Source organism: Ailuropoda melanoleuca, chromosome 4 (genome assembly GCF_002007445.2).
Source record: "Ailuropoda melanoleuca isolate Jingjing chromosome 4, ASM200744v2, whole genome shotgun sequence".
Classification (NCBI taxonomy): domain Eukaryota; kingdom Metazoa; phylum Chordata; class Mammalia; order Carnivora; family Ursidae; genus Ailuropoda; species Ailuropoda melanoleuca.
In genome coordinates, this window is record NC_048221.1 from 96,020,635 (window position 1) to 96,037,706 (window position 17,072).

General features: G+C 47.4%; 1 protein-coding gene across 3 annotated transcripts in view; it reads left to right on the top strand.

Moving 5' to 3' along the window:
• Positions 1 to 7,910, top strand: part of TET3 (tet methylcytosine dioxygenase 3) — a 100,723-nt gene extending 92,813 nt beyond the window's left edge. For all 3 annotated transcript variants that reach the window (XM_019802023.2, XM_034659375.1, XM_034659376.1), the window contains one exon: positions 84 to 7,910. In XM_019802023.2, the coding sequence (XP_019657582.2) occupies positions 84 to 1,858 (1,775 nt within the window). In that variant the 3' untranslated portion in view covers positions 1,859 to 7,910. The remainder of the gene's footprint in view (positions 1 to 83) is intronic.
• Positions 7,911 to 17,072: the final 9,162 nt, after the last annotated feature.

Consider the following 17,072-nt stretch of genomic DNA (forward strand, 5'->3'; position numbering starts at 1 on the left):
CCAGCCCCCATCCTCTGGCCCCGGGCCTTTGTGGGCTGTGGTTCTCTCTGCTCCTTCTTTGTCTTGCCTGCTGTCTTCCCCAGGCCTGGCTCTGAAGGGTGGACTACCCCAGCAAGGCCTGAAGCCCTCCCTCAAAGTGGAGCCGCAGAACCACTTCAGCTCCTTCAAGTACAGCGGCAACGCGGTGGTGGAGAGCTACTCGGTGCTGGGCAACTGCCGGCCCTCCGACCCCTATAGCATGAACAGCGTCTACTCCTACCACTCCTACTATGCACAGCCTGGCCTGACCTCCGTCAACGGCTTTCACTCCAAGTACGCTCTTCCGTCGTTCGGCTACTACGGCTTTCCATCCAGCAACCCTGTCTTCCCCTCACAGTTCCTGGGTCCTGGCACCTGGGGACACGGTGGCAGCAGCAGCAGTTTTGAGAAGAAGCCAGACCTCCACGCTCTGCACAGCAGCCTGAGCCCGGCCTACGGTGGTGCTGAGTTTGCCGAGCTGCCTGGCCAGGCTGTTCCCACGGACACCCACCACCCCACTCCTCACCACCAGCAGCCTGCTTATCCAGGCCCCAAGGAGTATCTGCTTCCCAAGGCTCCCCAGATCCACCCAGCATCCAGGGACCCCTCTCCCTTTGCACAGAGCTCCAACTGCTACAACAGATCCATCAAGCAAGAGCCAGTAGACCCGCTGGTCCCGGCTGAGTCTCTACCCAGAGACCCTGGTAAGATGGGCAAAACACCTTTGCCCGAGGCTTCTCAGAATGGGGGACCCAGTCACCTGTGGGGACAGTACTCAGGAGGCCCAAGCATGTCCCCCAAGAGGACTAACAGTGTGGGCGGCAGCTGGGGTGTGTTCCACCCTGCGGAGAGCCCTGCCATCATCCCCGACAAGCTCAGTTCTTATGGGGCCGGCTGCCTGACCCCTTCCCACTTCTCGGATGGCCAGTGGGGGCTGTTCCCTGGTGAGGGGCAGCAGCCAGCCCCCCAACCTGGAGGACGGCTTCGAGGCAAACCGTGGAGCCCTTGCAAGTTTGGGAACAACACGTCAGCCTTGGCGGGGGCCAGTCTGACTGAGAAGCCTTGGGCGGTTGGGGCCGGGGATTTCAACTCTGCCCTGAAAAGCGGTCCTGGGTTCCAAGACAAGTTGTGGAGCCCCCTGAAAGAAGAGGGAAGGATTCCAACCCCGGGGGCAAGCCAGCTGGACAAAGCCTGGCAGTCCTTCGGCATGCCCCTGGGCTCCAGCGAGAAGCTCTTCGGAGCCCTGAAGGCGGAGGAAAAGCTGTGGGATCCCTTCAGCCTGGAGGAGGGGACTGCCGAGGACCCCCCCAGCAAGGGGGCGGTGAAGGAAGAGAAGAGTGGCGGGGCGGAGGAAGAGGAAGAGCTCTGGTCCGACAGCGAACACAACTTCCTGGACGAGAACATCGGCGGTGTGGCTGTGGCCCCCGCGCACGGCTCAATCCTCATCGAGTGTGCCCGCCGGGAGCTGCACGCCACCACGCCCCTCAAGAAACCCAACCGCTGCCACCCCACCCGCATCTCGCTGGTCTTCTACCAGCACAAGAACCTCAACCAGCCCAACCACGGGCTGGCCCTCTGGGAGGCCAAGATGAAGCAGCTGGCGGAGAGGGCCCGGGCGCGACAGGAGGAGGCCGCCCGGCTGGGCCTGGGCCAGCAGGAGGCCAAGCTCTACGGGAAGAAGCGCAAATGGGGGGGTGCCATGGTGGCCGAGCCCCAACACAAGGAGAAGAAGGGGATCGTCCCCACGCGGCAGGCGCTGGCCGTGCCCACAGACTCAGCAGTCACCGTGTCCTCCTACGCCTACACGAAGGTCACTGGCCCCTACAGCCGCTGGATCTAGGTGCCAGGGTGCCAGGGAGCCAGCGTACCTCAGCGTCGGGCCCGGCCCGAGCTGCCTCTGTGGTGCTTTTGCCCTCACACCTGGGGGCGGGTTGGGGGTGCAGAAGTCTTTTTATCTATATATACATATATAGATATGCATATATATGTATTTATGGTCCAAACCTCAGAACTGACCCGCCCCTCCCTTCCCCCCACTTCCCCAGCACTTTGAAGAAGAAACTACGGCTGTCGGGTGATTTTTTTCGTGATCTTAATATTTATATCTCCACGTTGGTTCCCCCCCCCCTTGTTTGGGGGCTTTTATTTCCTCTTGTTTTTAAAACTCTATCCTTGTATATCACAATAATGGAAAGAAAGTTTATAGTGTCCTTTCACAAAGGAGTAGTTTTAAATTCCATTTAAAATGTGTATTTATTGGATTTTTTAAAAAGCGAAAATAGTAATGGTAAAGGATCAGCAGGAAAGGCCAAAAGCGCTCCTTCCTGCCCCGTCTTGCTGGGCCCAGCGAGCCTGGCCCTCTTGGGAGCTGGCAAGGTTCTCGCAGCCCTCTGCCCCTCATGAGCCAAGTGCAGACTGTAGCCACCCAGTCCATCCCTCCTGACAGATACGCCTTCCCTTCAGGGGAGGGAGCCCTCGGGACAGCTTCTGTCCTCTCAGTGGGATGGGAGAATCTGTAGAACACCACCTGGGGTCCCTTTTCCAGTCACCGGCTTGGCGTCGGAGGGCGGGAGGCAGGTGCACGCCCAGGCCAGGCCCTGGAGATGCTGGCGGCGATCTCCCCCAGAAACCAGGTTGGAAGTAGACAGCTTCAAGCTTGCTAGTCTCCACACTGAATCCTCTCTGTCCGTTACAATAGATCAAGTCACATGATGTCACGGTTCCCTAGGCAGCACCTCCTTGATGGAGCTGGAGTTGAGAGGCTCTTAGGAGCCATTTCCACCGGGTTGACAAGCCAATGAATACTGGGCTGAAGGAATTTGTCTTAGTGGCGGTTTTTTTGTTTTGTTTTGTTTTTTTGTTTTTTAATGCCCCAAAGCCTATGCTGTTATTAAGAAAGGGCTACTGTATCTCTAAAACAAGAAGTTGAACCCAAGCTGTGAAAAGCCGGCGTTGGCCCGTCGCCCGGCGCGCGCGCGGCGCTGTGCAGAGCCTGGTGCTGTCGTATCGTGCTGGGACTTCCTCGGCTCTGGGGCGGGTCGCGTCCTGCGGGGCTCAGCACGCAATGTAACAGCAGTGAACGCATCTCTCTCTCTTCCTGGATTTCCACATTGGACCATGGTGCAGGCCTCACCACCCAAGCCCACCCCCTCCACGCCATCAGGGGCGGGGGTGGGCTTGCACTTAGCAATTTTAAAATGCAGGAGTCCAACGTTTTCAGCAGGTAGCTATGAGTTTCCTCCCTAATTGGTGCCATTTCTCTATTCAATCATCTTCTCCTTTCCCTCCTTTCCCCATCCACCCACTTTAACTTGCCCATTCTAAAATTCTGGTGCATTCGTTCAGTTCTTGGAAATGAGAATGTGGTGCTTCATTTTCGCAACATTGTGGAGAGAGGTTGGGCCTGACTGGTGGACGCAACATTCATGGACAGCAAGTCAGACGTCCTGGCGTGCGTGTTTCTCCTGTGGTGTGAGCGACTTTGCCATCAAGCTGCCCGTGTGGATGTGTGTGGTGAGTGGGAGGCTTACAGCAGGACACGCAGAGGGGAACATGGCCACACAGTGAATGACAGCCAAGCCCTGAGATACATGTCCGATATTTGTTGAGCAGTTTTATTCAGATGTGGGTCTTCGTAAAACGAGTTTAACAATCAGATGACGATGCTAAAGGCAAGTTCCTGAGCTTCCAGGTGCCTTGTGTAAGAGCTGAGAACCGACCCGCTGGGTGTTTGCTGCAGCTGGTCAGAAGCACTGGCGGAGAGTCGCTGTAAGACGTTCTGAGCATTTATGTGGTCTGGTTTTAACTGTACATAGTGAAAGATTTTTTTAAGCACTTTTGCCTAGATTTAAACAGCAACTTGAAAAAAAAAAAGTATGTTTTAACATGTAATTGTGGGAGAAATTGTAAATAGTAGCTGAATATTTAACGTGCTTTGTCTATCCTTCACTTTTACCATATTCTGTAAAGTTGCATTTATTTTACAGGACAAAAATGAAATATTATTGCTTTTGAAATAAATACCCAAGAGCTTATCAGGATTTAGAATTATTCAGAACTCAGATTTATAGGAAAACCTCTGACCTTCAGTTTGACAAGCTAAAGGAAGCAGAGTCTTTAATAAGCATGCTAATTTTCTAGTTTTGAGGAAAAGTTGGGTCCTTTAAATGCTATTTTGCTTATCGCATCAGTACTTTTATGCAGGTCTCATTTGACTCCGTGCTTAGGTAGATGCGGGGGTGCCTTGAAAACTTCATTTTAAATGATCTTAAGCAAGAAATACAATATTTTACGAAACATTTGGAGAATGTGACCGTCTGTATGACCCAGGAAAACCCCAGGTTGGCTGTTGGTTTGGAAGGTCCTGAGTGTAACCCAGGTGATTCGGATACTTGGCATGTGTGAATCTTCCCGATGTCTGTTAAATATCCTCTTCCCCTCGTCACCCTTTGGTAGCAAAGCCATTAGATGAAAGGAGAAACCAATACAAGCTCAAAGCATGCGATGTCTGTCCCCGCAGCCCCAACAGCCTTTGGTCCGTAACTCTCTAGACTAGCACACAGGCTGCTGAGAGGTGAGTCAAGAGGCAGTCTCCATTGGATGTCCCCGTTCCCCTCCGAATGGTGTTTCAGAAATTAGGTGGTGCTGTTGCCATGCTCGAGTCCATGCTGATTTTTACACACTACATGTATAACCTACCTCAAATCTCAGTCATTAAAATTAGCATGCTTTAGACGTATATTTAAAAAGTAACTATGCACAGCTCCTTATTCCCCCCCTTGCTGCTGAAGGTTTCTTAAAGAGAAAAATCAAATTTTTATTTTTTACTGGCACTATCATTTTTTAAGTCCTAAAGATGATTAACAGACATTTTTATCATGAGAAGAAAAATAAAGCCATTGCAACTAAAGAACCTAACAGCATGACCAAGTTTTAGAGTACTGTTATAGCAATGAGAAACGGCGGAGCCCTAGAGTCCTCTCCCCAGTGTGCCCTGTCCACAGACACCGTCCACATGCACTGCGAATATCTGGTCTCCCCCTTTGTTTGCTTTCCCCTGCCTTTTGCATGCAAGGGAAGTGCTTGCAAAGTTCTGTGCGAAGAGATTTTTAAACTCATCAGTCGCTTTGCGGCAGGTTCTCACAAAATAACTGGTGCTAGCTCAAGACCCCGTTATCAGAAATCGTAACTAAAGTTGTTTCGTGGATTTTGAGGTTTTGTTGATTCTGTTGTCGTTTGGGGTTTTTTGGGTTTTTTTGCCAGGGCTTAGGTTTCCCACACGCTGGCCTCGTGGGTACTGCTTGCCCTCTCGCCGGGGTGACCGTGGTGCGCATGGAAAGAGATCGTACCCTGCCCCCTCCTGGTCCTTCCACCAGCCTCTTTTGGAAACGTTAGTTTACAGAGCAAGGGATTTTTAAAGTGCTAAAGCCAGGAAAGGAGCTGAGCTCAAGTGCTTTGTACCAAACAGCGCTAGATGCGTGAGGACAGTTGAGGAGGAGTAGACGGTAACCGATTTCATAGAGAGAAATCCAGCCCGACTCTGTGAAGTTGTGCCACCGCCAGATCTCAAAACCAAGGCAGTGCTGGTGGAAAATTTAAGTGATCTCCCTGACGTGCCTCAACCAATCTCTTTCCTTTTGTTACTGAAGTGTGTTTTATGGACTAGGAAGCATTTTTATGAATTGAAATAGTCTAAATAAAATGGTGCTATGGTGTTTTAATGTGACTGTCCCTGATCCTGTCCTGCTGCGGTGCTATCAAGGTTCTGAAACCACAACCAACCAAAAACAAGGTGGGCTCCGGTCTCTCTTGGCTTCCCCTCTCCCCCTTTTGGTGCTGTCTCCTTAGACCTCTGTTTACCGTGCTGAAACCTGCTCTGAGCAGTTTTTCTGTTTTGTTTTATTCCTCTTCCCTTGGTGGCCAAACACAGAAAGGCAGGTTCCGAAGGCAGCTAGCTCCCTCACGTGACGGGAGTGGCCCGCCTGGCGTGGCAGGTGCTCTGCTGACACCTCTGTCCTCTCAGGCCTGATTAGAAAGGAAGGGTGAGGGCTTTTTTTTTTTTTTTTCCCTTCCCCTCTTTCTGAGGAAGGGGAGTCCGGTACTCTTGCTGCCCCTTCTAACATGGCAGGCATTCTCATAGTTTCTTCCTGCAGCCCAGGGTGCCAAGTAGGCACCCCTGAGGGGCTCAGAGGCACTCACATACCAAGGTGTTCCACGTGGACCTCCTTCCTCCCCTGGCACTGCCAGGCCACGGCGGGCGGCGGGCTCGTTCCTTTGCTCCTCACAGCCCTTGCCCCAGCATTGCTCCTGCCTGTCTCTCCTCGTGTTCCAACCGAAGGAAGGAGCTTTCTTTGCTCACTTGATGCCACTGAGGCTGCTTTTTAGTTGGTGCTACTCTACATTTTCTCTTGGGTCCACATAAGTTGATGTTTGAAAAACGTAACAGGAAGCTCCCCATTTTGTGTCATCCACTGTCACGACAATTTTTTTAAATACCTCAAAAACAGGACATTGTGACAACTTCAGTAAAGTAGATACCGTGAGGGTCTGACACCTGCAGGTTGTCCATCTGACGACTGACTTGACCTTAAAGAATCTGGGGTCCTTGTATTTTTCACTCTTCAGCAGTTAATCATGGCAGAACATCTGAAGGAAGGAGTGTGGTTGACTTTATTGTGTTTTCTTTGTAAGTTTTGCTTTCGGATAAAATGTGAATCTCCTGTGCCCATCTCATTGAGCTTTTTCAGGCATTGTTGCTGTCATTTGAAATGACTTCCTCAGAACCTACTTTACTAGCCAGCTGCGTCTGCTGTAGGACATGGCCAACTTCGACATGCCCTGGACCAAAAGTTTTTGAGGTGCATATCCCAGCACGGGTTATACAGCCCCCCACCCACGCGTGCGTAGAGTGTTTCCACGTGAGACCCTGTCTTGGCGCTCCCGGCCCTTCCTCCCACAGAGCAAAGCAATAGGCTTCTCCCCCGAGCAGAGGCCGCAGCACAGAAACGCGAGGTCTAAAGTTGCTTTTTGCCTAAGGATCAGTGAGTGATTTGGCCTACTTCCTCATTTGCTTCTATTCTGATATCAGGGATGCTTTTTGTAGCGGTATCATTTGCGCTCTTCTCATTTTGACTACCCGTCGTCATTCAGGGAAAACTCATCACTATTCACATGGGGATTTAAAAGATACTATTAGGCTCATTTGAACATCCAAATTTTCTTGATTCCGGTATTTTTTTTTTCTTTTGGGGGAAAAAGGAGGAGAAAAACAGGAGTGATGTCAGTTCTTTTTCGCATATTCTAATTATAAAAAGAAATAAGGGCAGGTCATATTGTGGCATATTAACGCATTAGACTTAATCTAGAACCCCTGTAGCTTTTCGATGTGTTTTATTTCTTCTCTCTTTGAATTCCTGTTTGGTTACTTGGCTTCCAATGGAGGTGAACTTAACAACCATACTTGAATATTCCGTCTTGACTTTGTAACTGTGGCTACTTGAAATGAAGTTTATCTGGGGTTGATGGATGAATGGTAGATTTTTGCAATGTCTCAAGGCAATAGGATGTGTATTATTAAACTGTAGATATTCTTAGTACAGTAAATTTATGCTGATAATTTTATTTTGTATAATTTTTACCTTTTTGTTAATATTTTTTCCTCCCACTTTCTTGGTTTGCCTCCTGAGCTACCCCTCCTTACCCTCCCTTCGCCCCCAGTGTTTCAGTAAATTTTAATTTAGGGTGCCTAGAAATTGCAAGTATGTATCCTTTTTTTGATTTGTATTTTATTATAATTTACACAAACAACTGGGTTTGTGAACTGTATTACTCCTGGTATCTTTAAAATATTGTGGGTGTTTTAATAAATTTTATATTTATTTTTTGCACTCAAATTCAGAGTGGGTCATTTTTTCCCCTCTTGCTCTCCAGCCCCCACCTTGAGCCGGGCCCAGACTGTGGTATTTAAGGTTCCCTATAACCCTGCCCCCCCACTGTCCGCTGAAGATGTGCCACTGAAGCCCTCACTAACAGCAGCAGCAGAGCCTGGCCCGGCCTCCTCCTGCCACCTGCTCATATAATGCTCAAGGCCGGTAGCTTTTACAGCTGCGTATCCAGGGACAAAAGGGAGATGGCCCTTTTCTCATCTATGTTTCTGCTTTTCTTTTTTCCCCTTTTATCTTTTATCCCTTTTTCATTCAATTTGGAGACCCCCCCCATTAAGATTATTACATCAGAAGTGAACATTTGCTAAAGAATGGCTGAATCCAGCTTCGTTCTGATGACCTGAACACCCCGTGTAGTAGGAAGAGCCAAATATGGAGCCCTAGATTTTTCTGTCTTTGGGGAGAAGAGCATTCCCATAAGGCCCCCTTTTAATTCAGATCGCCAAGCCTGCTGCAGCAAACGTGGTTCTAAGAGGGAAGTTGATAGCAATACAGGCCTACCTCAAGCAGCAAGAAAAATCTCAAACTAACCTTACAACTAAAGGAGCTAGAAAAAGAAACAAAACCCAAAACCAGCAGAAGGAAGGAAAGAATAAGATTAGAGCAGAAAGAAATTATATAGAAACAAACAAAAAGGAACAGATCAATGAAACCAGGAGCTGATTCTTTGAAAAGATCAACAAAATTGATAAAGCTCTAGCCAGACTCATTTAAAAAAAAAAAAAAAAAGACTCAAAATCACTAATGAAAGAGGAGAAGTAACAACCAACACCACAGAAATATAATTGTAACAGAATATTATGAAAACTTATATGCCGACAATTTGGACAACTTAGAAGAAATGGGTAAGTTCCTAGAACTAAAGAAGAAATAGAAGATTTGAACAAAGCAATTGCCAAAAATGAAATTGAATCAGTAATCAGAAAACTCCCAACAAAAGTCCAGGACCAGAAGGCTTCATAGGAGACTTCTACCAAACCATTTAAAGAAGAGTTAATACCTATTCCTTCTCAAACTATTCTAAAAAGAGGAAGGAAAACTTCCGAATTCATTCTGTGAGGCCAGCATTACCCTTATACCAACACCAGATAGACACTACAAAAAAAAATAATGCAAGCCAATATCTCATGAACATAGGTGTAAAAATCCTCACCAAATATTAGGAAACCAAATCCAACAATACATTTAAAAAATCATACACCATGATCAAGTGGGATTTACTCCCAGGATGCAAGGTTTGTTCAATATTTGTAAAACAATCAACATGATATATCACATCAGTAAAAGAAAGAACAGGGGCATTTGTGTGGCTCAGTCGGTTAAGTGTCTGCCTTCAGTTCAGGTCATGATCTCAGGGTCCTGTGACTAAGCCCCATGTTGGGCTCTCTGCTCAGCGGGGAGTCTGGCTCCCCCTCTCACTCTGCCTCTGTGCGCTCTCTCTCAAACAAAATTGTAAAAAAAAATAAAAGGATAAAAACCATATCATTTCAATAGATGCTGAAAAAGCATTTGACAAAGTACAACATCCATTCATGATAAAAACCCTCTGCAAAGTAGGTCCAGAGGGAATATGCCTCAATGTAATAGAGGCCATGTATGAAAAATCCACAGCAAACATCATACCCAATGGTGAAAAACTGAGAACTTCTCCTAAGGTCAGAAACAAGCCAAGGATGTCCACTCTAACCATTTGCATCCAACACAGTGCTAGAAGTCCTAGCCACGAGCAATCAGACAACATAAAAGGCATCCAAATTGGTAAGGAAGAAGTAAAACTTGCGGTTTACAGACGACATGATACTCTATATAGAAAACCCTAAAGACTCCACCAAAAAACTACTAGAACTGATACATGAATTCAGTAAAGTCACCGGATACAAAATCAGTGTACAGAAATCTGTTGCATTCCTATCCACTAATAATGAAGCAGCAGACAGAAATTAAGAAAACAATCCCATTTACAATTGCACCAAAAACAACAAAATTCCTGGGAATAAACTTAACCAAGGAGGTGAAAGACCTGTACTTTGAAAATTACAAAACACTAATGAAAGAAACTGATGCAAACAAATGGAAAGATATTCCCTGCTCATGGATCGGGAGAACAAATACTGTTAAAATGTCTATACTATCCAGAGCAATTTTAAGATTTAATGCAATCCCTATCAAAATACCAACAGCATTTTTCACAGTTCCAGAACAAGTGATCCTACAGTTTGTATGGAACCACAAAAGACCCCGAAAGGCCAAAGCAATCTTGAAAAAGAAAAACAAAACGGGAGGAATCACAATCCAGATTTCAAGTTATATTATAAAGTGGCAGTAATCAACACAGTATGGTACTGGCACAAAAACAGACACATGGATCAATGTGACAGGATAGAAAACCTGGAAATAAACCTGCAATTAATATGGTCAATTGATCTTTGACAAAGGAGGCAAGAGTATGTAATGGCAAAGAGTCTCTTCAACAGATGGTGTTGGGACAAGTGGACAGCTACATGCAAAAGAATGAAACTGGACCACTTCCTTACACCATACACAAAAATAAACTGGATTAAGGACCTAAATGTGAGACCTGAAACAAACCAAAACAAAAAAATCCTAGAAGAAGGCACAGGTGGTAATTTCTCTGGCATTGGCCATAGCAACATTGTTCTAGATAGGTCTCCTGAGGCAAGGGGAAATAAAAGCAAACACAAACTGCTGGAACTACATCAAAGTAAAGAGCTTCTGGACAACAAAAGAAACAACTGACAAAACAAAAAGACAACCTGCTGACGGGGAGAAGATATTTGCAAATGATATACCCAATAAGGGGTTAATATCCAAAATATATAAAGAACTGATACAACTCAACACCAGGAAAACAAGTAATCCAATTAAGAATGGGCAGAAGACACGAACACCCATTTCTCCAAAGGAGACATCCAGATGGGCCACAGACACATGAAAGGATGCTCATCAGGGAAATGCAAATCAAAACAATGAGATAATCACCTCACACCTGTCAGAGTGGATAAAATAGACACAAGAAACAACAAGTGCTGACAAGGATGTGGAGGAAAAGGAACCCTTGTGCACTGTTGTTGGGAATGCAAACTGGTGCAGCCACTGCAGAAAACAGTACAGAGGTTCCTCAAAAAAATTAAAAGTAGAATTACCATATAATCCAGTAATCATACTATTGGGTATTTACCCAAAGAATAGGAAAACACTGATCTGAAAAACACTGGCCCAACGTTTATTGCATTTTTTTTTTTTTTACAATACCCAAATTATAGAAGCAACCGAAGCATCCACTGAGAAAGGAACGGATACAGAAGAAATGGTGTGCGTGTATATATCTGTATATACACACAGTGGACTAATCCTCAGCCACAAAAAAGAATGAAATCTTCCCATTTACAACAACATAGATACAGAGGATATAATGCCAAGTGAAATAAATCAGGGAAAGGCAAATACCATATGATTTCACTCATATGCAGAACTTAAGAAACACAACAAATGAATGAATTTTAAAAAGGAAACAAAAAAAACCCCAGACTCTTAAATATAGAGAACTGGTGACAGCCAGAGAGCAGGTGAGTAGGTGGACGAGTGAAATAGGCGAAGGGGACAGAGGGCACACTTGGCGTGAAGAACACTGAGTAGTGTATAGAATTGCTGAATCACTGCATTGCACACTTGAAACCAACATAACACTCTATGTTAATGATACTGGAAATAAAAAAATTAAGTTAAAAAAAAAAAGTGCTGCCCCCTTTACACCAGTCATCTGAAGTGCAGCCCTCTGTGCCCCACTTTAGGGAAGATCAGAATAAGCTTTCCCACACTGCGGTCAGAGCATACACTAACCTCCACATGGCCTGCAACAGACCGTCCAGACGGAGCCCATTGTGCAGGAATAAACAAGACGGAGGGCCAAAGATGGAGTCAGTGTTGTCAGCACTACCACAGTTGCCTAGTACTTCCCTGTATGTATGTAATCATCCATATATTATTATTGAACTCAAAGATCCCAACTTTTTACAATCATAAATGGAACCAACCTACGTCGGCCTCCATAAGTCCCATCTACTGAATGTCTTTCTACTCTAAGAAGCAGCCCCAGGACTACATCCTTAATTCCCTGAACCTCCTGGGGACATAGCTCTAGATCCTATCCTGCCTGCCCTTACCATGCCCCATCTGTACAGACACGGCATCATTCCTTATAGGGGGATCCCTAGAAATAAACACTTCGTTCCGGATGTGATCCGGCTGACCTAAGCCAAACAGGGACACCACAGAGTCCCATGTTCTGGACGTGCCATCCTTACAAATGCATGCCAAGTTTCATTAACTTTTCAAGCAGCTGAGTCATGCTCAGGGCTGTGTGGCTCAGTGAAAAGAACATGGATGGCCCTTTAACGTCCCGATTGTGTGATGGGGAGATGAAATGGCTCATCTCCTATGTCATTCTCTTTGTTGTAAAATAGGCTGATGATACCAGGTAAGACTGATACGAGCAACAAAAAATACTGCACAAGTAAAGGTACCAGACATTCGGGACACGTCAGGTAATAGAACCTATATCATTATTACTCTTGGCACAAGTCCAAGATGTAGTGACCTCAACCTCTTATGTGAACTCCTGTCAAGTCCACCAACCTCCAGCCTCCCGAATCCATCCCGTGTTTTTAATTCTACACACAGCACCTGAAGTTTAGCTGGTTTTTTTTTTTTTTTAATCAGAGAGAGAGAGCACAAGCAGGGGGAGCAGGAGACAGTGGGAGAAGCAGGCTCCCCGCTGAGCAAGGAGCACAATGAGGGACTTGATCTCAGAACCTTAGGATCGTGACCAGAGCCAAAGACAGCACTTAACCAGCTGAGCCACCTGAAGTTTAGCTGTCTTAGACTTCTCAACTCCTCCTTCCTGTGCGTGTTGAATCCTAGTTTTGTCCATATTGATTTATGCTGCCCGGCTACGCAAACTTGCTCAACAACCTTATCACAGGCTCACCGGCTGATGCTCTTGGGGCTCCTTAAGCTTGGAGAGCTGTTAGGCGTCCATGTCTCCCGTGGTACTCACAGTAATTGGCACTCACCATCGGTTAGAGGGCAGGAACCCTTTAGTACCCCCGGGGCATGGCGGTTCTGCCACAACTACATTCACCACCGAGAAACCTCACACATTCTTATCAGAGCCACGAGGTCCCCACCGAAGATGTGAGCAAAGCTTCTTCAGAGTCTAGGTCCCTCCAACCCCCTCCCTACTCACATGTCCAGAAGCTTTGGCAGAGGCCTACTCTCCCTATCACTGAGAAGCCCAATCCCAGGTCCCACGAGCTTGCCCAGTTTCCCTTCCCTGTCCTCCAGCATCTTCCCGTGCTTCTCTCTTCAAAAACACTGATGCCTCCACCTCAAGTCTCACCCCGCACGCCACTGCTTTCTGTCCAGCTGCCCCTAGGCTTCCCCTCTACGCCCTGCCCCAGCAGTCCTCCCCCTGCGCTCCTCTCCCGTCTGTGCGCGCAGGGGCCACGCGGTGCTGCTCCATCCTCGTGCTCCCTGCCTTTCTCACTGCTCTCCATCACCACCACACTCCTGCAGGCGTGGACCACATCCCAGCCCCAACTTCCACACCCCTCCCACTCCGAAAGAGCTTTGAGGCCAATGCATCCGTCCTCACTGACTTCTCTGAAGCTTAGACTCCGAATGCCCTGGAAATCCTTCACTCCACTGGACCACCAGTGACATTCCACTGTCCCCAGAACTTGAAGCCCTCTGGCCCTCTCCTTAGGTGGCTCTTTGTGCCCTCATGTCCTTTAAACACATATGACATGCACCCCCATTGCTGGGAAGACGGCAGAGGAGGAGGACCCTAAGCGCACCTCTCCCAGGCATACAACTAGGTAACTCACATCGGTGTGAGTAACCCAGAGGACGACCTAGGAGAACAAACTCCACAGCTCAATGTAGATCGGAGGCCATATGGAGGAGGGTAGGAAGGGCAGAGACATGGTGAGAAGTTAGCTAGACCCTGGGACTGTCCAAAGGAAGGAGGGACCCACAGTACAGAGAGAGGAGAAAAACAGATGATTGCATCAGCGAGCCCACATGGGGAAGACAAATCCCCGTAACATTTGGCTTTGAAAACCAGAAGGGCCAAATTTCATGAGTTCTTACAAGGAGGACTTAAAACCTGAAATTTTAAAAATCAGCGGGCTCGGCTCTGGAAGAGCCAGGAGCACGAAAGGAAACTGAGTCCCCACCCCTAAGGAGACAACAGAATAAACAGCTCACGGAGAAGCAGCACAGAAGCAGCAGCTGGAAAAATGCTTGGGGGATATGGGAGGGAGCATTACTAGTCTGGGAGCATCAGAGGGTCAGGGATGGCAAGGGGAGACTCCTCCAGGAACAAAGGAGCTTGCAGGCACCATTTCCCTCCTGCGCCCCCCAGCATAAAACACAGCCACATGTGGGATCCAGCGCAAGGCCAATACTACCTAACCTTCCAACGCCCGATCCCTGCCTCCCTCCACACCTCCTTGCGCTTCAGGGGCTCTGCCCCCTCCAGCCAGGCCTGCCTCAGTCCCAGCACTGCAGGTCCCTCCCCGACGACAGGTGTGCAAACCTTGCAGGCACTGTGCAGCCAGCCCCAGGCATGCTGCGGATCGCTCCCTCCAAAACGCTCTTGGCCAGGGCCCACCCAAAGCGGTACCACGAGCCTGGCAGCGTGCCCACAGCCCCAGCAGGAACCAGCACCTCTCCACACTGACTCCCACCCCGGGGAGAGGAAAAGATAAACGCACACACCAGTCAGACTATGACCCCAGCAGTGGGCTGGGGGCAGGCCGCTGGTCTGACTGCAGGCCCCACCCACCAACAAAAGCTTCTCGGGGCACAACACAGGGAGAACACCCTGTTCTGTGCTACTGCATCTCCAGCAAACACCTGCTCTGACTCAACTAAAGCCCAACATGGCCCCAGACTGGCCCACAAACATGGGGACCAAACCCTGCCCACCACAGGCCGAGAGCCACTGCAGATGACCAGACTGAAGGCAGAAGCAGCTCAGCCACACAGCAGGGCACATGCAACACAGGTAAGAGATACCCGTGAAGCGCCAGGTTCTAGTGAACGGGGGCCATTGCACCGCACGGCACTGCAGGACCTCTTCTCCGTAAGGCCACTACTCCCTAGAGCGGGAGATGCAGCCGACTTGCCTAATACAGAGACACAGAGAGAGTGAGACAAAATGAGGAGACAGAGGAATGTACCCAAAGAAAGAGCAGGACAAAAGTCACAGCAAGAGACCTAAGCAAAATAGAGACAAGTAATATACCTGATAGAGCATTTAAAGTAATGGTCATATACAGCCACTCTGGAAAACAGTGTGGAGGGCCCTCAAAAAGTTAAAAATAGAGCTACCCTATGACCCAGCAATTGCACTACTGGGTATTTACCCCAAAGATAAAGATATAGTGAAGAGAAGGGCCATATGCACCCCAATGTTCATAGCAGCAATGTCCACAATAGCCAAACTGTAGAAGGAGCCGAGATGCCCTCCAACAGATGACTGGATTAAGAAGATGTGGTCCATATATACAATGGAATATTACTCAGCCATCAGAAAGAATGATTACCCAACATTTGCAGCAACATGGACAGGACTGGAAGAGATTATGCTAAGTGAAATAAGCAGAGAAAGACAATTATCATATGGTTTCACTCATTTATGGAACATAAGAAATAGCAGGGAGATCAGTAGGAGAAGGAAGGGAAGAATGAAGGGTGGTAAACAGAAGGGGGAAAGAGCCACAAGAGACTATGGACTCTGGGAAACAAACTGAGGGCTTCAGAGGGGAGGTGGGTGGGGGACTGGGATAGGCCAGTGATGGGTAGTAAGGAGGGCACGTATTGCATGGAGCACTGGGTGTTATATGCAAACAATGAATCATGGAACACTACATCGAAANGAAAAACGTAACAGGAAGCTCCCCATTTTGTGTCATCCACTGTCACGACAATTTTTTTAAATACCTCAAAAACAGGACATTGTGACAACTTCAGTAAAGTAGATACCGTGAGGGTCTGACACCTGCAGGTTGTCCATCTGACGACTGACTTGACCTTAAAGAATCTGGGGTCCTTGTATTTTTCACTCTTCAGCAGTTAATCATGGCAGAACATCTGAAGGAAGGAGTGTGGTTGACTTTATTGTGTTTTCTTTGTAAGTTTTGCTTTCGGATAAAATGTGAATCTCCTGTGCCCATCTCATTGAGCTTTTTCAGGCATTGTTGCTGTCATTTGAAATGACTTCCTCAGAACCTACTTTACTAGCCAGCTGCGTCTGCTGTAGGACATGGCCAACTTCGACATGCCCTGGACCAAAAGTTTTTGAGGTGCATATCCCAGCACGGGTTATACAGCCCCCCACCCACGCGTGCGTAGAGTGTTTCCACGTGAGACCCTGTCTTGGCGCTCCCGGCCCTTCCTCCCACAGAGCAAAGCAATAGGCTTCTCCCCCGAGCAGAGGCCGCAGCACAGAAACGCGAGGTCTAAAGTTGCTTTTTGCCTAAGGATCAGTGAGTGATTTGGCCTACTTCCTCATTTGCTTCTATTCTGATATCAGGGATGCTTTTTGTAGCGGTATCATTTGCGCTCTTCTCATTTTGACTACCCGTCGTCATTCAGGGAAAACTCATCACTATTCACATGGGGATTTAAAAGATACTATTAGGCTCATTTGAACATCCAAATTTTCTTGATTCCGGTATTTTTTTTTTCTTTTGGGGGAAAAAGGAGGAGAAAAACAGGAGTGATGTCAGTTCTTTTTCGCATATTCTAATTATAAAAAGAAATAAGGGCAGGTCATATTGTGGCATATTAACGCATTAGACTTAATCTAGAACCCCTGTAGCTTTTCGATGTGTTTTATTTCTTCTCTCTTTGAATTCCTGTTTGGTTACTTGGCTTCCAATGGAGGTGAACTTAACAACCATACTTGAATATTCCGTCTTGACTTTGTAACTGTGGCTACTTGAAATGAAGTTTATCTGGGGTTGATGGATGAATGGTAGATTTTTGCAATGTCTCAAGGCAATAGGATGTGTATTATTAAAC